This window comes from Argiope bruennichi, chromosome 1 (genome assembly GCF_947563725.1).
Source record: "Argiope bruennichi chromosome 1, qqArgBrue1.1, whole genome shotgun sequence".
In the NCBI taxonomy this organism is placed as follows: domain Eukaryota; kingdom Metazoa; phylum Arthropoda; class Arachnida; order Araneae; family Araneidae; genus Argiope; species Argiope bruennichi.
In genome coordinates, this window is record NC_079151.1 from 56,120,609 (window position 1) to 56,148,059 (window position 27,451).

General features: G+C 27.6%; 1 protein-coding gene across 1 annotated transcript; it reads right to left on the bottom strand.

Annotated features, from left to right (window-relative positions):
• Positions 1 to 7,135: 7,135 nt before the first annotated feature.
• Positions 7,136 to 27,451, bottom strand: LOC129971577 (protein SSUH2 homolog). The gene is made up of 13 exons (XM_056085475.1): positions 27,315 to 27,451; positions 24,478 to 24,563; positions 22,387 to 22,440; positions 20,513 to 20,566; positions 18,869 to 18,935; positions 16,807 to 16,936; positions 16,640 to 16,700; positions 15,739 to 15,926; positions 13,122 to 13,189; positions 11,100 to 11,192; positions 10,627 to 10,729; positions 8,650 to 8,751; positions 7,136 to 7,366 (listed from the first exon to the last, which is right to left on the bottom strand). Exons 2-13 carry the CDS (start codon positions 24,509 to 24,511, stop codon positions 7,223 to 7,225), a joined length of 1,098 nt encoding a protein of 365 aa, XP_055941450.1. The 5' UTR covers positions 24,512 to 24,563; positions 27,315 to 27,451; the 3' UTR covers positions 7,136 to 7,222.

Genomic DNA, 27,451 nt, shown 5'->3' on the forward strand with positions numbered 1-27,451 from the left:
ATAAATAAATATATTGATGAAATAATTAATAATTTATATAATATTATAATTAATAATTTTTATACAGTATATAACTTTTAACGAAATCTTTTGTACAGTACATCGCTTATATTAGTTACATTTAGTAAAATAATCTTGATAACTAAGATTTATTTTAGAAAAATGGTTCCACACTACTGTAAAAAAAATTGACCGATCTGTGAATTTTATTATTTTTGTTCCAGTTTAATAGATGCCGCTTTGTCGAAATGAACATTTTTTTTTTGTTTAAATAACAAAATTTTAAGCTTTGTAATTGGATAAATTTTGGTAGCAGAAAAATGGAAATTTATTTTTTTAAATATTAATATATCATGATAATTTTACTAAATATGACTAAAAGGATCGAAATATTGTATAAAAATGTAAACTTCTTAATTATTTCAGCAATATTTCTATTTATTCAAATAATATAAAAATAATTCTTAAAAATTGAAGGTTATTAGAAGCAGTTTTTGCTTTCATTTTGTAACGTACGAAGAGAAAATATTGTAAACGTAAAAAAAAAAAAAATCTGTGTTTCGTTTTTTTAAGTCCTAAAAACTCAACTTTGAAATTATATCTGTTTCTCGTACTATCTAAATATAAACATGGCAACTCTTTCGGCTAGACGGATGCAATTTGGTATGTGGCCTTTAGGCCATATTTGTAGATTTTTATCAAATTTTGAACGAAACAATCCACCTAAATTTTAGCTGCCTAAGTACAAATGAATACAATACATACACAGTGTAAAAACCTAGATGGTAAAATTTTGTTCACAGATAGGACACCTAAATTATAGGTCTGCGTCCGATTATGAACAAAATATAACAAGAGGTTGACAGTCTGTCTGTCTGTATTTTCAAATTATATATATATATATATATGTCAAAATGACATTCATTTTCATTCAATCGTGCGTCTCCGAGAAGTTTATGGAGAATTCTTACTCACTCACTTTTGTTCCATGTCAATGTACGCCAATTGCACATTGTACAAGTTTACGAAGTTTTGGTGGACAGCGTTGAAACACCCATCATATAGCACCGATCTTTCACCATGTGACTTTCGCATCTTAGTTCCGCATAAAAGGTGTATGCGTGCCACCATCTTACTAAAACAGTAAAGTCATGGACACACATTCTAAACTAGTTTCGATCTCAGGCAACCAACTTTTGCGGACTAGGTATTCAATGATATGTAAACCAGTGGGACGAGTGTTTGATGAATTTTAGTTATTATTTAAAAAAGTAAACTTTGTCATTTCATTTTGGGATTCCTTTTTCACGTTCTCATTTGATTCCCTGTTATAGTAGAGACAGCACACCTATTTCAATCAAATCTACAGCATTCAAATATAAAGGCATACACCCATAACCATAATTAATGCGTCCCCACTTTGTCTCCACCGATTTAAAAAAAGTGTCGACACTCGAGTAGAATTTAAACAGAAATCATACAGATGCCTAAACATTAACTTCAAAAGAATGTTTTCATTTCTGGAATTGTTTTCGCTGCCTCATCTATACTTATAATAAAGCTCAATGTGTGTGTGTGTTGTCGCTCTACAGGCCAGGTCATTTGACATACAGGTATCAAATTTGGTACATGTATACCTTAGAGGTCGGGAATGTGCACCTGGGGTCCCTTTTTTGAAATTTTAATTAGAATTTTAATTATTAATTAAAAACTAACTTTCCCGCCAAAGAAATCTTCCATTTTCCCCTCCGCGAACTTTTCCGCCAAAAAAAATCTTCCATTTTCCCCATCGCCAAATGAGTAAGACTTTAGTTGTTATTTTTTTCTCCCAACAGTAATGAGGCTTGGGTTAACATTTTTCGGCGGATTATTTCAAACGATTCTGTTTATTTTCTTAATGTTTTATGCATTTAAAATTAAACATTGTTAATTAATCCATGTTTCAGATTCATTCTGAAGTACTTTTGAATTAAAATAACACAGAATAAAGGAAATTAAAAATGTCTAATCTGCATAGCGTTACCCCAACTGGCGTAGAAAAATTCACTCATTTGCGTTACCGTAAGCGGCGAAGAAAATTCACGTATGCGCTTTGTGTTCTGATTGTTGCCATGACAACCATTATCAAAGGACGATTTAAATTATCTTTAGGTTAGTTGCATGCTTTTGTAAGTAAATTGTATTTATGTTAGTTATATATTTTTTGTATATGCTTATAGTTTTAAGTACATTGTTTTTTAATTAGTTTTTTTTTTTTTAACCTGTTTTCAATGATTCAAATTATTTTTAGGTTAGTTGCATGCTTTTGTAAGTAAATTGTATTTATGTTAGTTATATATTTTTTTGTATATGCTTACAGTTTTAAGTACATCGTTTTTTAAGTAGTTTTTTTAAACCTGTTTTCGACCGATTATTTTAAACGATTCATTTTATTTTCTTAGTGTTTGATGCATTTAGAATGAAACATTGTTAATTAATAAATCTGTTTATGATGAATCTGAGAAAATTTTGTTGACAAATTCTTGAGATATTACATAAATTAAGAAAGATCTTCTTTAGTGCCCATAAAGTTTAAACGCTCAGTGACTCTATTATCAGTAATCATATTATTAAAAAAAATGCTTTGTTTCAGTAAAAAATATTATTATATTAATTGCAGATTAATCATTTTCACTTTAATTTAAAGCATAAATTCTACGAGGGGTAACAGAAAATTAGAGAGATACATATCACGTTATGACTGAAGGCCTTTATAATATTATGAGTGAATTATATGACTATCAAAATTTGAAGTTTTAAAATATTTTGCTGAAGAATCTACTAAAGTTGGAATTGCGTAACATATGTAATGGTACGACTGGGGTTTAACTCCCTGCTTTTAAAAATCGCCAACAACGGCCTTGCGAAATGTTCAAAAGCAAAGGAGCAGATGTTTAATCATAGTGCATAATAAAGATTGCCAGCTTTGGCGCGTTATCGCAACTTGGTGAAGAAGGGGGTTAAACTCCGGTCCAAGCTATTTAATTATTAAAATTTAAACGAACATTAAGATTGGCGAACCGACAGGTCGCCAAAGGCGGCTAGTTGTACAATAAATTGAAAAATAATTTTGAAACTCACAAGGGGAGAACAAATAGATTTTATAAATAACTTCCTAAACCAGCAGCACTCCACTTTAAACAGATTTTCATAATTCATAATCATATAATCATGGTGCTATTGTCAATTTTTAAACCGTTAAAAATAAGCGCTTCGAAATGAAAAAAATAAATAAAAGTAACTTTTATTTTTTAATTTTCTTTTAAATAACTTGAGAAAATATTATCTCCGGTGTTTTCTCTCATACCTCCTAATAGTATATAATCACTCCACATAAAATTTTGGATATTGGACAAAATCTTGAACGCCAGAAGGGTTCAGATTTTTATATTCAGAGTTGCACATAAGTGCTCTGTGCTTCTTGGCATTCAAAGAATCATAAGTATATACTATTTTAGACGCCTTTATTTCGACAGAATGTCACAACAACTTGATAATAAATATAATTTTATGCATAAATAAAATTTTATTTATCTAGAGTATATTACGTAGTTTCTTGCTACTACTAAAGGCAAATTTAAAGTTGTATATTGTCCTTTAAACACGCTGTTGCTCTACTTCTACATACTGTTTTCGTAACACATATACAAATATACACCAGATTATAACAGCTATTCCCTTTTCATTTGATCGACTCTTATATTGAGTAACCAGCACCTTCAATAAATTATTTTGTGTAATTCTGAGCTTTCCTCTTCAAAACGATGTGTTAACAGAGAAATGTCGAATTTTCTCCTCCAGAGTTTTGCCTAATTTACCTCTATATGGAATTATATTTCTATATAAATATATGAATGATTTAAAGCTATTTCTATAACATGAAGTAGCTATGCATGATTTAAATTAGACCATTTAAAATAACATAGTGCCCTTTCGAGCTAATTAACAACAATAAGAGGAATAAATATTCTATTAAAACAAAGTTCAAATTAAATTTCATTTGCATATTCTCTAATCTCAAATTCAAATAAAGCAAGTGAAAAATGCAAAATATAGAAGAAAATGATAGGTTGGTTCACTAATTAGTTAGGTTAATTAACGTCAAGTTATTTATAGATATACTGTATCATAAAATAAGATGTAGCGAGTAAAAGCTGAGTTACGCTTCTGGAAGTGGTGTACTTTTGAACAATATTTGAATTCAAGTTACCGGCGCCCAAAAAATATTTCAATATAGTAATTAATAACTCTGTCCAATACAATTCCACTTTCGCAGGTATGGTAGTTAAATTGATGACCTTTCATAATTTGTTTTTTCAAACAAATTACAAAAGCTATGATGATTGGAAGCGGTTGAATTATAAAACTTACTTCAATGAGTTACATAAATACCATTATATATAAATATATGTATGATATGCGATAAGTGATACAAAATGTTAAAAAAATACTTTGTAACAGTCAATTGTTATCATGGCCAAATGGACATTTAAAGCGAGAAATATTTCTTTTATTTTCTCTACTTGCAAGAGAAAAATAGGCATGCGATATGTAATAAAAAATTGTAAAATAATACTAAAAGCAAACCGTGTGGGGAATTCTGAAAAAGGTTTTAGTATTAAATGCTTAGACTGAATATAAAGTTAAATTGCAAATCATCAAATTCTTGAAATTTTCATCGACTTTATCAAAAAATAAAAATAAAAATAAAAAAGATTTCATGAAAAATTCATAAGCTGCATTTGAATTTATAACATTAAAAGTTATAGGATTTTTACAATTGTAATTATATTCACTATTTTAATATGTATTTTTCATATTTTAATTATATATTCAATTATATTATATTTTAACTGTAAATGAAATGAAAAGATAATTTCAGTGTGCAATTGAATTATATTATTTTTGCATGGATATAGGCACAAAATTGTTTGTAAAGGGTATTCTTAGAATTAACAAATAATTTCACCTTTAAGCAGAATAAGCCTTTCTTTTAAGAAAATAAAACCGTTAGATGTAAATTTGATAATTAAATTCAATGTTCAATGATTGAAAACATTCATTTTATGTAATTTATTCGAAAAAAATATATCTGATGATTATCATTTCAAACAAAATTATCATTTGCTCGTTTTTCTTTTCGTATAAAAATTAGTTTTTGGTCGTTATTTCAGAAACATTAAATTTGTAATGTTCCTAGATTTAATTCTCTTCTACTTCATCAATAATTTTAAAATTATTTGTTTAACATTTTTGTTATAAAGGAGAATTTAACTGAAATTGACCAGTGTAACAATTAAAAAAAAATTATACTATCAAAAAAATTCGCAAGTATATTTCCAGATTTCTTCATTACATGTCATATCATATATATATATATATATATATATATATATATATATATATATAACATATGACGGCTAATATTATATCATATATTATATTAGCCTCTAGCTCTTATATTTAATATACATTATTCCTAGTTTATGGCCTAAAAACATAAAGAACATATTTCAAAATGAAGCATAATTTCAAGCTATATTTTTTGTTTACAATACATACATTAAAGTTACATTACAATGATTTTATCAATGCAAAATGTCCAAAATTAAATTTAGATTTTGGAAATAAATAAATTAGGAGATATTCTTTAGAATGATCTGAAAACTGGTCTGAACTTATTTAGAGTTATAAACTTTTATTTGGTGTAAAAAAAAGTTGCTTTAAGGCCAATGAACAACACGCTGAGCATTTTTTGAGAAATTTCATAAAATTTCTTTGGTGATTTTCCTTTCATCATATTTCCAGAACTATTGCTATTCACTACTACTTCAACTAAAATTGTTTCTTTATCAGTTAGTAGACTATTGTATCTTTTTAATTGGTAACATAGGCCTAATTATAGATAAATATTTAAAAACAATTTTTTCCTTTTACGAAACAAAATCTTATTTCCTTCAAATATATTCATGTCAAATCATTCTAACAAATTATTTTAACTCTGAGCGTTTCAAAAATCGAAAATTTAAGTTTAGACACTCTGTAGATTACATTTTTGCATTTTATGTATAATTATTATAACTCATTTGTATGAAAATAGTATTGAAAGATATAAAGCAGATTTATAATCTCTCAATTAGTTATAAATCAATCTTTTACAAGTAAACGAAATATATAGAGTACTGTGATGTTTTTTGATTAATGTATTTTAAATGTGTATAACTATTTTTTTTGTTGCAATTTGCAAACATCATTGATTTTAATTTCGGAATTCATATAGTTCTAAGTATTGCGTGGTTATAAAGACAGACATGATTGTTTGAAATTTACAATAGGATGCTTGTAAAATAACGCATCGGAAACAAATAAGTTTACCAGCTTCATAAATTTATCTTATTTTACATGAAACCTGCTAACACTTATTTATTAAATTTACATAATGAGGAATGTTGTTGCCATTATAGGACATGCATAAGATGAATTATTTTAAACGTTATTCAATGCTAAAATTATCCTTTTTGAGATAGTATTCGCATGAATACTTGAATAATTCGTATTGCTACTTTTTTTCTTAAAGTAATAAGAGCACGATGAATTAAAGGAAGATAGTAGTATTAATAAAAATATTCTTTCTCAAATTGTACTGCTACATTTCAGAAATTCTATAATTTTGTTTATTGCACATTTCAGAAACTCTATAATTTTGTTTATTGCACATTTCAGAAATTCTATAATTTTGTTTATTGCACATTTCAGGAACTCTATAATTTTGTTTATTGCACATTTCAGAAACTCTATAATTTTGTTTATTGCACATTTCAGAAACTCTATAATTTTGTTTATTGCACATTTCATGAACTCTATAATTTTGTTTATTGAACATTTCAGAAACTCTATAATTTTGTTTATTGCACATTTCAGAAACTCTATAATTTTGTTTATTGCATATTTCAGAAACTCTATAATTTTGTTTATTGCACATTTCAGAAACTATACATTTGCTTATTGCATATTGAATATTTTTTGCTATTCTTTGTACTCATCAGTAAATTTATATACAATGAATTCATCAGTTTCTGAAATTCAATAACTCCACTCATGAATAAAAGCAATTTATTGCATCCATTCTAGATTTAAGAACGAACTTCTTTTTTTTTACATTTTGAAATTATTTTTGAAACCGCTAGCAGCAGAAACACCAACAGCAGGCATCCGGATAGCTCTCGAAATAAACCTTTCTTTCGAAACCGTAAACAAAGAATTCGCTTTCCTCGTCTCTCCAGGTATACTTTGCTTTCGTGAAGGGAATCACTTGCAGAGTGTGACGCTGAAAAGGAAATTTAAAAAGATGAGTGCTGTCGAACAAATTAACAAATATTTGTGAATGAAAGTATCATATTCTAATATTTATCCTTGTAAGATGAATTTTTGACCATTTCTTTGGTAATTTTAAGTAGAGAAATTATTTTTGAAAACTTTTATAATTATTTAAAAGTTTTTATTTGCTGAAAATTAAGAATAAAAAATTTCAATTTTTAAAATATTGTTACGAAATTTTCCCGGGGTTCGTTTGGATAGTCGAAGTTATATGGTGTGAAGAACGCTCAATCACCAGGTGGCAGTAGAAAATAAAACAACGACGTTTATTTACACGAAGACACACAGGACAGCACAAAGACGACAACTATATACAGTACAGAAGACGATTATCTTCAGCCGAGACGTGCAGCAACAACAGCATATAACAAGATTCTACTGCAGACAGTAGCGCACAGCTTAGTTCAGCACTAGCTTCACTACGTCGCTGCTCCGCTTATCCCTGGAAGGCCAGTTCTTTATCGTCGATTCCGACTACTCTCTGGTTCACGACCACTCCCGGGCAGCTTCAGCTCCTTTTATAGGTCTCAGGAGGTGGGGCTAGAAACCTCTCAACCAATCAGGAACGTTTGAGGCGTAACTCGGTTCCTACTGGAAGGATCAGGAAAATTCTCGATGTTTCGGATATAATCTATTTTGGCGTCAAAGTCGCCAAATTCGTCACCAAGTTTGTCGCCAAGTTCTGGGACCTCCTATGGAACCAGCTATGCTGGGAAGCCGCATCACAGATTCGTAACAATATATTATTTAATTTTGGAGGATTTAAAAACGTTCCTATTTTGCGATAGAAATTTCAAAAGCTAATTAAACTTTATACTTTTTCATCCAAAACAACAGTTAAAAAGTTATCAAACCCAAAAAATGCATTCGTAGATAAAGACATGAAATTGCATTCATTTCTTCCAAAAATATTAAATATAATGATAAGTATAAACCGATATAAGATACATCATTTATGATTAATATAAAGATGCCACATTTATAAATCTGATAGCCGACATTCGCGATTTTATCCCTGTTTTGTTGAATAATTTATGTATCTTCTGATAAAATCTTAATTACAAGAAATGCATTTAAATTACAAAGAATTCGAAAATTATTTTGGTAAAATAATTCCCTTTTGATATGAAAGATTATTTTGAAAGTTCAGTTTCATATTTCCATGTAATTAGTGAACTAATAATCTAGGTAAGACAATATGATAAACTGACGAAGGAAATTAGCAACTCTTACCTGAAATACAACCAGTTGAGTCCTGAACGCTAAATGTCTTTTAATTAAGAGTGTTGACGCTTTGTTTATTTCCTTTGGTGGTACCACATTGACTGGTTGAATCTAAAATTATATGAATAATAATTACTTGTGGAATTAAAAAATTATAAGATACTGTATATTAAGATTTGTTTCGTTGACACTTTTTTTACCTTAATTTCTGCTAAAATTTTAAAAACATTTAGATCATGAAAATATCATTAATAAAACCATGGCAATGATACAATTAGGGAAAAGTAAATGTTATATTCAAAATTAATATTTTGGGTAAAAATTTGCTTTTCAGCACTATTCTATTCTTCTTTACCTGTATAAAATATTTCATGACTTTTTTTTTTTCACGAATAATTTGCTATTTCGTCTGAAAAGTAATAAATAAATAAATAAAATTAATCTTTATTGAAAAACTGTAAACCAGAGTTTTTCATATATTAAGTACTATTAGTTATAGATATATTTAAGCAAATACTGATATATGCAGTTAAACAAACAAAAAATAATACATTGCTTTTTTTCAGAGACAGTTTTTCCAAAATAAGTATTGGAAACTGTCAGAAAAAGGGAAGAGCTCATAGCTGTTTATAAACATATATAGAATGAACTAGTTTTAAATCTATTTAGAAATAAAGCAGTGCAAATTTTATATCGATACTAGTTAAAGGTACAGTTTAGTTTAGTTTCCTCTCATTCTCCTCTTACTTTGAAACGCCTTTAGTCATTTTGAAAAGTGACTAAATGATAATGACAATAACACCCTTTTTAAAATGGCCACATCACATCAATGTCAAGATTTTTGTCACTGAATATAAGATTTTATATATATTAAATTTACATACACGATTAATAATAATAAGATAATTTTTAAATCGTTTCATCTTTCGTTAAATAGTAACATGATGAATATATTTGAAAAGTAACTAATCTTTTAAGAATTATTAACTTTTGTAATGTCTTTTATATCTTGATATGTCTTTTATATCTTGATATATCTTTTATATCTTGATATGTCTTTTATATCTTGATATGTCTTTTATATCTTCATCTTATCACTTTACGTGAATAAAATTCATTCATTTAAATTAGTACTCATTTATTTAAAAGAAGTTCAGGTCTAAGGTACAATACGACAAATTATACTTTTGATACTTTGAAGAGTTTTAAAAAAATAGTTAAAAATATTATAATTCCAAATTTTTGTTTCTTATTGATATGCAATAAATGCAAAACAAAGATTAGCATTCTAAATAGTATTATGAACTTGCATACAAAGACAATAAAAATGAATACTGAAAATCAGTAAAAGGTTCAATAATTATTGCAAATTAACTTTAATTTTAATTTAATAATGATAAAAATTTCAAAAAACATTAATGAATATCAAGCAACTTGAAATTCGAATAAATTCGAGATTTTTCATAATAAAAAGCCTTTTAAAATTACTACAGCTATATCGAAATAGATAAAACTGAATTTAACAAACGCATGATGTTTGTAAATATGGTTGTATATGATTTCATGTGATTATAGTATAAATAGAATTGATACTATGCGTACTAAAGTTTGAAAAAAAAATGTTTAAAAAAAGGCAAAAAAAAAAAAAAAAGTGTGTTTCTATTATAGAATATTCTGTTAGCTACAATTTTAAAAGTTAATTTCTGAACTGTCGGCTTCTCGAACCTTTACATATTATTAATTTCTACGTTCAGTAAAATAAACCATATTTTACAAAATTAAAGTTGGGAAAAATTGATTTTTTCAGGATAACCGTTGCCAATTCTATTAAGTTGAAAAGGGAAGCAATCAAACAAAAACGAATGGTTTGTATATTATTTTTACATACAGATAGGCTTGGTGAATTTTCGATTATCACAGAGCATTGTTAAGTTTGAAAAGCATCACTAAAATGAATTTTTCTTAAGATTCATATAATTTACTTACCACTTTTCCTTGTTCTTTTAAAATTTCTTTAGCTTTGATTTTAGGAATCAATTCTTTCGGTAATTTCCCTGGATTTGAAATGATATTTTCATAGACAGGACTCCTGAGTTTAACATTCAAAAAATGTAAATTAATATGACTAATAAGTTTATAAGAAAATTCAAGCAATTGCTGATTGCTCTAGATAAAAAATTCAAGCAATTTAATTAATTTTTAATTAAAAAAATGTCTGAAAATCAGAAAAAAACCAATAATTGATCTTGACGCGAATTTTGTAGAGATTCATTTTATTCTCTTATAATAAGTGTAATATGTAGAACTGTATTTTATAAAACATTCACTTATATGATTTTTTTTAAAAACCTATATTTGAAGTAAAATTCTCATGATAATATGACAAAAGAAAATATTTTCTCCAGAAAAATAATCAAAATTAAGTCTATTTCTTATAAATGAAATCACTATTTACTTACCATGAAATAACTAAGGCCTTAGAATGAACCATTTTGCCGTGACCTTTGCACATATAGCATTCAGTTTTACCAGTCCCAGTACATATCATACACCTAATAATACAATAAAAAAAAGTTTATGAATAAAAATAATAAAAGTAAAAACTAATAAAAAATAATAAACTAAAGTAAATACCAAATAATAATAAATTATAATAAGTAAAACTAGTAATTTATAACTATACTAAATATTCGCATAATTTTATTTAACATACAAGTTATTTTTCATACAAACCCTATTTAAAGTAATTATGAAAAATAATTTTTTTAAATAACAGTTAAGCTAATTCATATTTTATGAAAAACTAACGGGAGAAAATTTTTTATCTTGTCCCGAGATATTTTTAATTATTTCTTTAAGAATTTAATTTATTAAAATTATAGTTCCAAAAACAATTCCCACATAAAAATAAGTTAAAGCATTTAATTGGAACATCATGAGAAAAATGTTTGGATACATCTCCCTCTCATAAATACATTTCTTATAAACATTAAGGAGTTTAAGGTCTTTATGAAACTTTTAATCCAAATTAAACGTATTTTTTCAATTAGAAAAAAAAGTTCATTTTCCTGTTGATTTTATAATTTCCCAAAAGATAAATGAATCTGCAGATGTTAATGTTATAAATTTTATTACTGAAGGACTAGTTTTACTTCTATTATTAATCGGCAAATCATTAATTCTCTAATAAAAATATGATTGCGGAGGAAAGTAAAAGTGTTAACTATTTCAAGACTTTCATATGCCGGCGTCCTGGCATAGGGGTAGCGCGTCTTCCCCGTGATCTGGGCGTCCCGGGTTCGAGTCCCGGTTTGGGCATTGTTGTTCTATCTGTGAGATGTGTGAATGTGCCCTCCTGTAAAAAGGGGTTGTGCAAGCGAATGAATGATGCGTGAGTGGCAAAGTCGTACTCTTGGCCCTAGTTGGCGCTGCTATAAAAAATAAGAGACGTTCCCCTCAGGAAATCTCTGTCTTCGTAACAGCGGGCTTGTCAGTGGCAAGTGCCAAAAGAAACAAACAAACAAACAACAGACATTCATATAAAAAGGAAAATAGCTGAAGTTTTTAATTAGCTAAAGTCTATGTTTATTTTCTTTTTCACTATAATATGCTTTTGTTCCAATTTTCTTTCAAATGATATGTAATTTATTTTTTCTAGACAAATAATTTAGCTACTAATTTTATTTTAATGCAATAAAGTTATTTGCTTCTGAATGTTAAAAAAGGCAATTGATTTATATTTATCCTTTTACTTCCTTTCTTTCATTTAAACGACAGTTAAGTCGAAAAGAAGCAAAATATATAATTTTATTCCCATAATAAAGTTCAGAGAGAGTGCACATTTAAATACTCATTAATTTTTTTTATCAGTGCCTGCAAGCAAAATATAATGTATTCTGTAAAGTTATCTATGTACTCTATGTTAGATAATCTATACATCATCTATATGTCACTTGCTTAGTTATTAAAAGAAACATTTTTTATTGTTGCAGCATTAACTGCATAAACTGACTTAAAAGTAACTGTGAGATATAAGTGTTCAAGCCTTAAATGATATTCGAATAGAACAGTAAAAAAAGGTTCGTTAATATGTTATAACGATCATTTAAAACATATTAAACAGTAAAACACATGTTTAATTGATAAGTTTTTATTTTCATATTAATTTTTACTAATTTATTATTCTGCGAGTGATTATAAAACAAAAAATTTGAAAATTCAAACGAATCTTATGAAATTTTCTAAGCATTAAATATTGTAGGAAGTGCCTTGTTAATTTGAAAATCTATAATACAGCGTGAGATCATAAAACTTTAAATTATAACTAAAAATAATTCAATAAATTTCTTAAAATATTATTATTATGTAATTTTGTTTAATTTTTTTATTAAAGTTTATTTTATGAGAAAAAATAAAATAATTTTTCGTCCATTTTAAATGTTTATGTGGAATAAAGAGAAAATAACTAAAGAAACAAATACATTTCTATGCCTCTGCCAGTGCAAGTTACACAAGTGTTACTACTCCCACCACAGCTTTTGCATACCACCTAAAAAAAGCATTTATTTTTATTTTACTACAAAGAGAAATTTATGTAAGATATAGAAACAAGATTAATATGTTACAAAGTTTTATTGAGCTATTTCTATCACAAATCATTATTTGCTTTGTAGTTACTTAAAACAGAAATTTTAATATGGTGTCAAGATATACAGTGGCTCAAAATATTGAGAATACACCTTACTTTTACTTGATAATTCCGATTTTCAATATAAATAACACATTACCGGGAAGTGCAAACATGTTTTTATTTTTACACATAACAAATGGTTTGATTTAGAGTAAAAATAAAGAAAAATCAATGAAAAACTTCTAAATTGAAAAGTTTCAGAAGGATTTTAAATAAACATACGTAGAATTTTGCCTCAAAAAATTGAGAATACACCAATAAAATTTTTGCAATATCACGTATAGAAACAAAGTGTCACTATTAAGTTGCATATCTTTTGGCTCTTAAAATGGCCTCTAAACGTCATGGTACCGATTCGACCAGTTTTTTGTGGTTTCTGCAGATATTTTACCCCATTCTTCTTGCAACACTTGTTTTAAATGGGTTTGTTTCTAATTTTCTGTTTCTGGATCACTGCTTCGAGTGTGGTCCACAGATATTCAATGGTATTGATGTCGGGGTACTTTGGTGGTGTGTGTAACTGATGTTTAAAATGAAAAAGACACCATATTTTGACGTTACGTACATTCTGTTTGGGATCGTTGTCCTGCTGGAAAATGGAATTTATATCTAAACCCAAATTTTTAGCACTTTCCTTTAGATTGCTGCCAAGTATATCAAAGAAAACCATATCGTTATCCTTTTCTATTTAGAAGTTTTTCGTTGATTTTTCTTTATTTTTACTCTAAATTAAACCATTTGTTATGTGTAAAAATAAAAACATGTTTGCACTTTCCGGTAATAAGTTATTTACATTGAAATTCGAATTTATCAAGTAAAAGTAAGGTGTACTCTCAATTTTTTGAGCCACTCATATCAGAGATATATATACTTATTTTCGTAATATTGCATGAAGCGGGATTCCAGTTCTTATTGAATAAATTATGAATTATTATATTCTAATACTCTTGGCTTTTTCCTCAAAAGTTCATATAATAAATCAAAGCTTGCTAACATACCATTTGAAGTCTAAAATAGAACCATGAAACACTGACAAATAAAACTTCTGTCATATTCTTTAACATTATTATACGAAACTAGCGGAAGTTTGCTTCCCTTCGTTTTCTATTATGTTTTTATAATATGAGGAGTCTCATAATTAAGTTTGAAATGTATTTTGTGATTCTAATTAAAGAAAAATGAATATGTAAATTCTAAATCTCTTCTCCTGGAATTGATTTTACACCTACAATTTTGGTACAAAGCTCAAACACTAAAATTCATATATTAAGCTTGATGCGTTTTTAATTACGATATTGTTGATTTTGAACAAAAATTTGTCTTAAGTTTTAAATTTATTATTCCAATATTTATAAAAAAAATTTTAAATTTTATCTTCCCTTCCTATCTTTTTGGAAATTTTGTTAATAATATAACATGAAGGCAAACGATTTCTCGAAAAGAAATTCCACCGTAGTTTCACAGATGTCATTAGTTTTTGTGTAAAGACAGCAAACTTAGTTTTATCGATTTAGTTCTATCTTTGAGTTCTCCTTATCATAGACAAACAGAGATCATTTTAAAATTTGCTTTTGGAATCCAGAAAGAACTAAAATTTTAAATTCGTAAAGATCTTTGTTTTATTTTTGAAGAATATTGTACTTTCCCTTTTTATACATCAAATATAATAAATCCAAAAAATATCGTAAAGTTAACACTTTTTATGGTGTAATTTGTTAAAATTTGCGAAACATCCGCATTTAAAACGTTGGGAATTTGTATTGTAAAAAAATCTATCGCTGTAAATCTTTAAATTGACTAAATGCATGGAAAAATGTTTAAAATGAATGGAGATAATATTAAAATACATAAAGGAAGCTAAAATGTGAATTACATGGCATAAAAGGGCTACTAGATTAGAATTCTTAATGCGAATTTTATTATTTGCACAGAGAGATAAACTTTACTGTTCTTTCCCCAGTTTTCAGTAGCCTTTTATATGGTGCAATTCTTTAGACAAAGAACTCAAAATACAATTTATATTTCTGCCTTTGAGTTTATTAGATTTTAAATCAATTGCTCACAGATATTGTACTTTTGTATTGAAACTCAATAAATAGTTATAGTGTTGACATTCAAAGATTCGAATTCAATGTTTTCCAACTAAAACACATGCTTTAATACACATTCGTTTTCTTTTATTGAAGAATTGATCGCATTTATAATTTTGAACGTTTAAAAATATAATTCAAATAATTATAATTAAAAAAATGTGTTCTTTAAAAGAGAATAATTTTTCTAAAATTGTATTTTAATTGTCTTTCTTGTGGAATCCCTTTAGCAGCTTTGCTTGTTTCTGAACTGCCAAACCACCATTATATGTATATTACATTTAGAAAATTTCCTTTAAATGATAATTGCTTATTTACCTTACCGCTGCCATTACATATCGTGCAATACATCTTCATATGTCCATTACAAGTACCACATTGTTTGACATAAGAAGAGTGAGGAATATTTGTGGTTACTTGCTTTTCGACGATTTCATTTGGACGGTTTACTGGAACATCCCACGGATCCAGAACTGGGCCATTTTCAGGACCATCAATGACTTGACCTAGAATTTAAATTTATAGGTGAGACTTTGAATGTTGGAAATATCTAAGATTTGCAAAAAGTATTTTTTCAATGTTTGCACTTACTCATGGAATTTTTGTAATTGTCTTAGATTAGACTTTGATAATTCATTTAATTCTTTAATACATGCAGTATAATAGAGTTATTGGTTTCTTTAATACATTTAGTACACCTCAGACAAAACTAGAGGATAAGTACAAATTCATATCGGATCTTAGAATGAATAATTCTAGAGAGTGGAGTGAGTTGCTCTGAATATATATATACACCTCTGGCCATAAGAGATGAATAGGATAAATGATATGGCATTGAGATTTCTTAGTAAGTGGTTGTATAAGAAAGATTGAAAATTAACTTAAAATATGACAATTTATAATAACACATGAGAAAAAATTATGAAGTCAACATTTTGTTAACGACTTTCTGAAGTTTCATAAATGCTTCCTTCTTTTAATTATGAAATATAACACATTTAACGTTCACACTTCCTTTTTAATAATCAATAAGATTTTATACATATTCTATTTGGTGCTTTTATTTGATTGATTTAAATTCATTAGGGTACCTAAATAAATATTTAAAGAAAATCTCGAACTTCCTGAAAGCATGTATACTCTAAAATTAAAATTATAAAAAATAAAATCCAGAATGTAAACATAAAGGTCGAATGATTTTATTAAAAAAGCAGTATACCAAAATAAGGAGTTGATGATTCTTTATATTCTCTCTTCTCACATAACGATTCCAAGGTGTACTATAAAAATAAAATAAAAGTTCTATAAAAATTAATGCAATATCGAACTAAGACTACAAATTAGTGTCAAAGAATCACTTTAAAAAAATCAATGACTGATGCTCACTTCAAACACACAATCGTGCTGGATATCTGTTAAAACCATATCTCGGATGCATCTGGATCCGTAGCAAATGTTCCCCTTTGCATGAGCGTAGCAAGCGTCTCTCAATTCTTTACCAGTGAGCGGAGGTAGACTGCAAGTGAAAATTAAAATTATTTGATATTTTGAAATAAATTTCAGTTTTGGTTAATTTGGTTTTAAATTTGAATTACATGTGTTTTCAATTGAGTGTTAAAAATAATAAATTTGTATATTACATCTTCTGTTTCTGTGCTTTTGGGGATGATTAATTGTGACTATGTATTAACCTTATAGCTAAGAAGTAAGTTGCTATAACATGAACCAGGTTCCTTTCTTTTAGAAAATGGGTTCGTTTAATAACATTAATCATAATATAAAATTCATCATAAATATTATTTGTACAAATGAACAGACCAAACAATATTTGCAACTGAACTTATTCCAATTTTATTATTTCTTTTCTTTGTAAATTTTTGTGCTAAACTACAAGAAAAGGAGAGGTATGAAATCTTGCGCCTCTGTCATATAATATATATTTTTTGTGCGAGAAAATATTTCAGATTGAAATGTAAACCTAATATAGAACTCAAATTAATAAAACCTAATTTTTGAACTGAAATTAACTATTTTTAGCTTAACGTCCTAAAGCAAATCTTATTCTAAGATTCAGCTTTTGGCTTATGAGAAATCCAGAATAAAGCTCCTAAAACTTTTTAATAGCATTTTGATGACAGAAACAAAACTATATTTTCAAGTTAGCCTACAGGCATTCATATTTTCAGACAAAAAAATCGTAATAAAACAATCAACCACGAACTTGATATGTTCCTTCCCAAAGTTGAAAAAAAAAAAAAAAAAACTTAACTTTATATGACAGATAAGAAGATCAGCATTTTAAATATGCAAATTAATTCTTCATTTAGTCATAAGCTTTTCTGTGTAATTAAAATGTACTGTAGATATATACATCTGCGTGTATTGGTAATTTTTTTACATGGGCACTTTTTAATAATACCTCGAAATTATGTGAGCCTAGTAAAGTAATTTCTTCTTCGGGGAAGATTGTCAGAATAACAGAATTTACAGGTTTTAAAAGCACTGTGATAGTAATCCTTTATGATAGTTATTATTTGAATACCAAATAATATTAATTCCTCATACAATACTTTTATTAAATAGCTCAGTGTTCCCAATATTGTCGATATTGTAAAAATGTCTTGACATTAATGTAAAGTGTCCTATGTTTCTAAGAATACACAAAATGCTGCTGTATGTTCAGTAAATTAATGCACTGTTGAGGAAATCTGCAAAGTTAATCCTAAGAAAGGACCCATCCATCTATAAAGATAGTAGGTTAAACTGATTAATTTGAATGTGATGGATTGACAAACGATATGCAGGATTTGTTTCATTTGTATTTAAGATAATGTATTGTTTGCTATTTTTCTGATATTTTATAGATTATTCTTAATTTTTTATCTAGAATCTTTTTAAACTTTCTTAAAATTTTCTTCTTAGTTATGATGTTTTATTTCGGCATGTGAAATGATCGATTTCTTATATAATAATCATGTTCGCTGAAGTAGAATTTTTACTCCATTGGCGAATTTTCGATTATCTATCATTTTTTGTAAAGATACTGCACGTTTATTTTATTTGTTTCTTCCTTTTATACATAAATTTTATTGATTAAGCAATCAAAACTATTTTTACTAAAGGATTACATTACTTGAAAAATGACAAATTAAAAAAAATGGCTATGGTGTCAGGAAGTGTAGAATCAAACATTTGCATGTGCATTTGGTTTTGTCAATTCTTAAATATATTCCAAAGCTTGTAATTTTTCGGGTCAAATGAAAATGTTTAAATTAGTTTAACAACTGTTATCTAATTCAAAATCACATTAAAAGCATTTTCCAAAGATATACATTTTTTAAATTCCAGTTTTTCAGTAGTTTCAGAATGCATTTTCAACTACTGAATAAGTCGCCGATCAAAAATCTATTTGCACAATTTTATAATTGTTAATATTAAAATGACTTACTTTATTGATACTGTTTTCAGCTGGGGAGGAGATTCACATGGAGGGGCACTGGGTGCTTTTAAAGGCCCTAAAATCATGTCTATCATTAAATTTAGTTATTACCATTATGAAAAATTCAGCATATTAAAGCATATTTAAAAAAAATAACATTTTCAAATTTAATGAGCATTTCAAGAAATTACATTAATAATTTTTACATAAATTTTTTTTTAAATGTAGAAACAAAAAAAAAAATGCATTTTGTTTTTTGAAAGATTAATTATATTCTATTGTACTCCACAAAATTAAAGGTAAAAGATATTTTCTTGTTTCAAGATAGTCTTTACTTTAACACAAAACTTTTTCTTTTTTGCTTATAATATTTTTTTCTTACACTTATTTTTTTCTCTCTCTCTTTTTGAATTTCAATTCTACTTTGGTCGAGTAACATCACTGGTAGCACAGCCTGTTACATAATATTGTGCGATATTATAAAATATTCAAAATTACAATATTATACAATATTGCGAACATTGTTTAATATTGTACACAATTGTACAATATATGTGTGTTAATAGAGATTAAAGTATAATAAGAACAATGTTACGAATCTGTGATGCGGCTTCCCAGCATAGTCGGTTCCATGGGAGGTCCCAGAGCTTGGCGACAAACTTGGCGAGCATTTGGCGACGAATTTGGCGACTTTGGCGCCAAAATAGATTATACCCGAAACATCGAGAATCCGTCCAGTAGGAACGGAGATACGCCTCGAACGTTCCTGATTGATTGAGAGGCTTCTGGTCCCGCCTCCTGAGACCTATAAAAGGAAGCACCCGCAGCTGCCGGGTAGTGGTGAGTCGAGTGGTGAATTGAGGAGAAGTCGGAAGCGACAGAGCAGAGCAGAGTGGTGATGAGTCGAGTCGTTGACCGACGGGAGTCGAGTGGTGAATTGAGTAGTCGGAAGCGACAGAAAAGAGTGGTCGTGGACCAGTGGAGTCGAAGAGTAGTCGGAATCGACAGAAAGAAAGGGCCTTCCAGAGATTGACGGAGTCAAGTGAGTGCTGAATTAAGTTGTGCGCTACGGTCTGCATTAGAGTCTGATGTGTGCTGTTGTCTGCACGTCTCGGCTGAAGATAATTGTGTGCTGTATATAGTTGTCGTCTTTGTGTTGTCCTGTGTGTCTTTGTGTAAATAAACGTCGTTGTTTCATTTTCTACTGCCCCCTGCTGATTGAGTGTTCTCCACACCATATAACTCCCACTATCCAAACGAACCCCGGAAATTTCGTAACAATATATTAAAGTAACAATGAAATATTTCATTATCTTTTTCAAGAAGAAATTCCTGATTACTAGTGCTTTCATAATATTATAATAATTATATAATTAATAAATATATATTAAATAATCTCGAATTACCGATACAATCTTGTGATAATATATTGCGTTAGCAAACGATGGTTTAAGGAATATAAAAAATTAATTATTCATTTTTGCTATAAATTATAAATTCATATATCTATTTCTAAATTTTTGTTTTTATTTATTTATATATACACCTTTTCAGCTGATTCTGCTTTTTGTAACAGAGGAATTAAATTCCATTGGAGATGAATTAAATTCCACAATTTTATTTTTAACTTGATAAAACACTGGATATATATACCTTCAAAATTTTCTGAAGATTTAACCATGCCAGAAGATGAAGGATTCGATGCCCCTGAAAAGTGAGAAGGATATTTGAGCTTTCCTATCATTTTTGGATTTCTGAAAAATGTTGAACTGGTTTTATAGTTTACTAGTCGCCTTTGGCGATCAGCTGGCTGTCCGACATACAGTACACTCCCGATTACCCGCGGAATTGGGTGGCGCAGCCGCCGCGGATAACAAAAATAACCGCGGATAATCCGAAAAAAGCTAAAAACGGGTACAGCAAAAGAGAAAAAAGTCATTCTAACTTTGAAAAATGTACAATAAAACGTAAAATAAACCGCAGGAAATGTTTAACTAACGCTTAATATTTTAGTATATCACTCAAAACGAACCTAAAATGCATTTTGTTAATGAAAGCAGAAAAGTGCTTTATACTTATGAGAGGCGTCAAGGATACACAGAAAAATTAATACATATGTACTGTTTTAATACTGTAATGTATTATGTAATTACAAAAGCATAACTGTAAAACTACACCTTTCTGAAGAATCAGTCATTTGTGTTTGCTTCTTGCTTTGGAAACATTTTCTCTTTGCTTAGAAGCAAAAAAAAAAAAAAAAAAAAAAAATTAGTGCGGCAGGCGCGGATAATCGGGAGTCTACTGTAATTGGTTTCTACAATTTTCAATTAAATATTTTATGTAGCTTCCTCTAGATGGTTTACTGGGCAAACATCTTTGAAATTTAAAATTTGATCGATAATTCTATTACATAACAACATGCTACATCAACACGTACTATACTATTTCTTTCTTTGTGCAATGGAAGTAATTAAACTTGCGTGAAATATAAACTTTAATTTAAAAATCGAAAATGCTTCAAGTATACAAAATCTCTTTTGCTGAAACTAAATATTTTTATTAAATTATGACAGAAAGTAGAATCGCCCAGTATTGAAGTTTAATGCCCAGTACAGAATAATTTTCAAATTTCCGCAACATCTCAGAGGTTTATTCAATAAAAATTACTCTGATTCTACAAAACATTCAGTACACTAAAATAAGAAAACAGTGTTCATGTGATGAGAAAGGTAATAGATTTTTATAAATCGAATTACTTTACATTTAAGAGTTATAGAGATTAAAAATGGAACATTTCAAAGAATGTTCAGCGCTGTTTGCCCGTGAAATTAAATTTTAATTGCAAGTACATTAAAAATCAAAAATTGTGCTAAAATTATATTTTAGATAAAAGAATATACTTGTGATGGAAAAATAAGCCGTGATTTCATGCCATCATCATCAACAATTGGAAAATGATTTAGGCTGAAATATTTGTGGCAACGATGGAAAGGTTTTGATTTTCTCTACAACAGTGAAATATATTGTTATAAATATGTTAAAAATTTAATTAAAAAGAATAATTTATTATATTACAGTTAAGTTGGTATTATTGAAAAGATAAATTTTGGAACTTAAGATGATGCAAAAATCCTTTTTGAGCTATTATAATTTTGGAAATGATGGCGTAAAAACAGTGAAATATCATTTCATTTTTAATTAATTAAAATTTAAGATGGGAAACACTTCGAGGCGCACAGTTCCATTGTTAAAGTACATCTTTGTCGAATGAAGTAGCTCTAAGCGTAGAAGCCAGTTCTGTAAAACGCTGTTACACACATATTCACTTTTATTTTCAGTAGAGATTTGACTTTGTAGCATAAATTAAAACTTATTTAAAGCGTTGGACCGGGCAAATTAAATTGCATTGCAATTGAGTTAGTTCAGTTATGAATTGGACTAATTATACCAAATTATCTGGATTGATTTGGAATTGAATTATGTCAATTTATGTTCAGCGCAATAAAGAAACGAATGCACATATATACCTTCTAATTTTTCTGAGGATTTATCCATGCAAGAAGCCGAAGGACCCGATACTCCTAAAAAATAAAAATAAAAGATTTTTCACTTTCCTTTCTAATTTATGAGTGGTTAAGAGTTGCTTTTATTGTTCATTTGCTGTTATGTTATTATTTCAAAATTGACGTTTGATTCTATGTGTGTAGTAGAAAAGTAAATTTTGTCTAAGTAAATTCGATTAAAATCAAATGAAATCAAATTATAAGATAAAAACAAATTATAAGATACAGTGCAAAAGTGAGTATAGTACCTGCACAAACGTCATTGCAACAGAGGGAGGGAATTAAGATTGAGTCATAATGACCATTATTGGTTGCATTGTAACCACTCCCACAGAAGGCGTGTTCTATCATGAAAGCGAGAACAGATTACTATACCGGAAACTTCTCTTACGCATATCCTGTACATACTTCCGAATAATAAAATAGTTTTATGACTTTATTTCTTCTTTTATGAGGGTACAGTGGAAGGAAGAAAATTATTTGCAATGAACACTTAAAATTATTTCTAAACATTGCATGTAAGAATGATTACTTTGATTCAAAAATTTAAGCATTCTAAATTGCATTTAAATTTAGGGTTAAATTTCGCATACCACTTTATATTTATTTGTAGCACTAAAAAACCCCTCAATTTCATATTTTACAAAAGAAAATATATTGTTTCTACATTTTTTAAATCTAATTTTTGTTTTGTTTAGAATTTTGGTATCTGCGTAGCTCTGAATTGCAATGGTAAAGAACAAGTAGAATTATAACAGTTTATAGAAAAACCTATTTATCTTAAGAGGGAAACTTCTGGTTTCTGGTTTTAATGAAACTATTGATGACAGGATTAGAGAAGCTTAGATTTTTAATTATAAAAGAAACTCTTTCCCCGTTTGAGTGTCATACGACTTACAATATGAGGTTCCATAAACAACATAAAGCTCAAATATATATTTTATTTTTTGAATAACTTTCTTTTTGTCCCAAAATTTTCGAATGGAAATTATGTGACAAGGGCACAATTCACCTTGACATTATAATCAGTTTTTCTCGTAAAGATTCCCTCTGAACAGAGAGAAATTTTAGCCACATTTCCCTTAAATATTTTACTGCCTTTATATCTAGCATTATTAGTTAAGGTATGCTAGTAGAAAGCTGAGATTCTTAACTTTCTTATTATATTTTAAAAACTGACTTTTTTTCTTAAAGGATATCGTGTTTAATATTGAAGAAAAAAATAGAATAATTTCTCAAACTATTTGTGGTTTACTAAAAAAAAAACTACTAATACTTGTGGGTTTTTTTTTATTAATAAAAAGTAATATTGCTTTAAAAAGATAATTTATTTTTAAAATTTCTATATTTAGATAATATTTAATGTAATTTTTTAAATTCATATATTAAATTTTCGATACCAAGAATTTTTTAATTACAATATTTTAAAAAATCAATGATGGTATTTTCGAAAAAATTTTTAATGTCCCATTTTTTTTAAAGTTAGGTTTGAAAAATTATTAAATTCTACAAAACCCATTAGTAACATAAATAATTTATTATCTTCCTGCATTTCTGTTAATTTATTCGCTAGTTAAGTTAACACTTTAAATTATATTTTGGTAAATAATTTTTTATCTACACGAATATAGTACCTTTAATTATTTATAAAAATTAAGACTGATCAGTTCTTTAATAGCTTTCCTGCACAGTCGAATTTGTTTCAATATCGTCGTTAAAAGTTCAATATATATATATATATATATATATATATATATATATAATAGGCAGATATTTTTCACATTTCATATGAAGTCTCACAAACAAAGTTTTCAAAATAAGTTTCATAGTTATTGAAAATTTTATTTAAATTATATTTTTACTTACCTAAATTTAATTTCATAAAAAGAATAGTTTATTATATTATATATTTTATAAGAAAATTAAACCAGAATTTTTGGAATCAAATAATTGTAAATTGATTATTGGTTTTGATGTTTCTATATATCAGTTGCAAAAATCTATTCAAGTGCAGAAAAAATTTAACAGTAGTAATAGTAATAAATTGTTTCTTGCCTGCTTCAAAATTCGAAAGTTTAACTTTATCCATTCTTGATCCGTGAATTATAACGACATTCTTTCTAGATTTCCCATGTTAATATCTGAAAGGATAATTGATATTAAGATTCGAAATTATAATATCTTTTTAAAAAAACTTCACATTACACATTCAAAACTATTGGTTTTCTAATTCTTAATTAAAATAAAAAAAATATCTCCTTTTAATCCAATGCAGTTGGATAATATTTCAGATACAAATCCATTCGTTTTATTTCAACTAGCATATATTCTATTAATTAATAATATACCGGTATCCAAAATACATTAATCGTAACTTTAATTTTTAGGTAATTCTTGCTTGGCATATAAAATAAATAAGTCATGTAAAAAATCATATAATTTTAAGTAATCATTTTAAAATTTCTAAGAATTAATATTTTAAAAATAAAAGCAAACCTCTGTACGGTCAATATACAATAATCATTTAGTGAGAAAAATTATCCAAAGATTAATAATAAGTTTTCCAAAATCAATATATCAAAAAATTATTTAGACATTAAAAGGCATAAACAAGGGGGGGGGGGGTGCATCCTTCAAGCTATTACTAAGAGTGATATTCATGAATCATTATATTTCAAGAATCAAACATTAATTATAATGGAAAATATTAATTATATAAGAAACTAATAATGGTAATAATAAAATATGAACATTGTAGAAATAAAATTTTTATACAAAATGTGCAAGTGTTTTTAGAAATGTTGAGCGTCCTTCCAATAATATATCCTATCGTATACAATTTTTACGATTAAGCTAATTACAGAAATAAAATTAATATTATTGGGGGTATTTTGGCTTGGCACTATTTTGGGTGACTTGGCGAATTGAATTGCCATCCAGTGCTTGTTTGGAAAACGAAAATTCTCGGAATTTGGCGAAATTTGGTTCGCGAAATACGGAGAAATTTCTGGAAAGTTCAATCCTTCACTTCGCCAGATTATAAAAGGCGAATAAATGCTTTGGAACTCATTTTCAAAATTTGTTATGTTATTGAGCCCTTGACCTAATAAGTTATCCAATATCTGTGCTTCGGGCTATCATATAATTATTACAGTTAATTACATAATCCCTCACATTTGAATTTGTGACATTTTTCTATAAATGAAATTATTTTAATCCAAGGAATCGGCTTTATAATTTGCATCTCTTATCACAAGCGAAAGATAGGCTGCGTTGGCCTTGTATTAAGGTATTGGTTTAGGAGTCAGATGACTTTAGGTTTGAAACCCGATTCCTCTAAAGACCCGTAATGAATGCGGCCATAGTACTCGTCGAATATTCACACCAAACGTTTTTCATACTGAGCAGTGAAGAAGTTTAGGTTCTTAGTTCAGATGTCGTCCTTGACATCTGACTGGGATTCAGAATTTAGAGATCCATCTCAAAATAGTCTTACTGTTGCTTCCCAACGGTATGTTTATAAAACTGAAATTAAAAAAAAAAAAAAAAAAAAAAAAAACTGAAAGATTCTCAATTGCAAGATGGTTCTGTTACAATAACTAGTGTCAGAAGCAGGATTAAATATGTCAGAAAATACTTGTAGTCAGAGCTAAAGAGCCTGCAAATTGTTCTTTTAAAAAAATTTAAAATTTTTGATTTGATTGGCGAGACAGATTACAACTCTAATGATAGTAATAAGTATTTATAGAAAAATTCGCTTTTTTTTTCTTCAAATTGATTCAAACAATATCAGGAGGATTAAAGAAGTATTGATTTAAATGATGACTTCTTACTGCATTGTAAAATATTAATGTAATTTATATTTATTATTATGTCATTTTTTTCTTGAAACAAATATATGGTTAAAAATACGTTACATGGAATTTACATTCTGAAATCGATTCATTTAAAGAAAAAAAAGCATAAATACGTATAAGCATAAATAATGTACAAACTAATTAATAACGTTCTCATTAATTAGCACAGTGATAGTTAAATTTGTTTCGTCTGCTAAAATTTGGTGAAATGAGTTTCATCCAAGTGGAGCCAAGTTTGAAAGAAAGCATTATCAAAAGACTATTTTTTTAATATCAAAAGTCTATAAGACTATCAAAGACTAGACCATTATTAAGACTAAGATAAAGACTAAGAGCCAATACATTTGGAAAACTCTACGATATTTACCATTGTATAGTTGAAGCAATGAAAAATAGAACTGATTTTTTATCTGGTGAATTATCTATCTCTTTCTATATATATCGTTTAAATGAGGAAAAAGAGTGAAAATATTATTGGGAAACTTTAAGCTAATATGAAAACAAATATTGTGTCAATCCATTTATAATTTGACACGAAATTGTATTTTAAAAGACAATTTCTATGCAGAATTAGACAAAAGAATAGATTATTACTAATCAGAATTATTATTAGGAATTCTTAAATGCCTAATATAAAAATAAAAATGATGCCACTCCACATATAAAATTTCCAAGGAAATGTGTTTTATATAAAATGTTACTTTCATTGGCATACTGAATTATATTTAGCTTGCTTGCAAAAGTAACAGAATTATTAGTAATAAGAATTGCCAATAAGGAGTTTAAGGATATAATATAAAGATAAATATATCTTCAGAAATCGAAACTGAAATATATTTTAAAGGGCACATTTTGATATTGTTGCTTGTTTATAAAAGTAACACATTGCTAATAATAAGAATTATTAGGATATCTTGTTGTATGATTTGCATTTTATTATTCTTTTCCAAAACACGAAACTTTATTGATTTGTAACAATTAAATAATTTCACAAAAATAAATAAAAATTGGAAAAGTAAAAATAAAAATCCTTACCTTTTTATGCATCCAAGAAGTTCAAAGGTACGAAAAAAAGTCGATCTACTTTTCTATTTAATCATACTATAGCTCATTGTTTTTAGAATCATATGTTTTGAATTCACCGAGAGAGAGATAAGACCAGTATCTTTCAC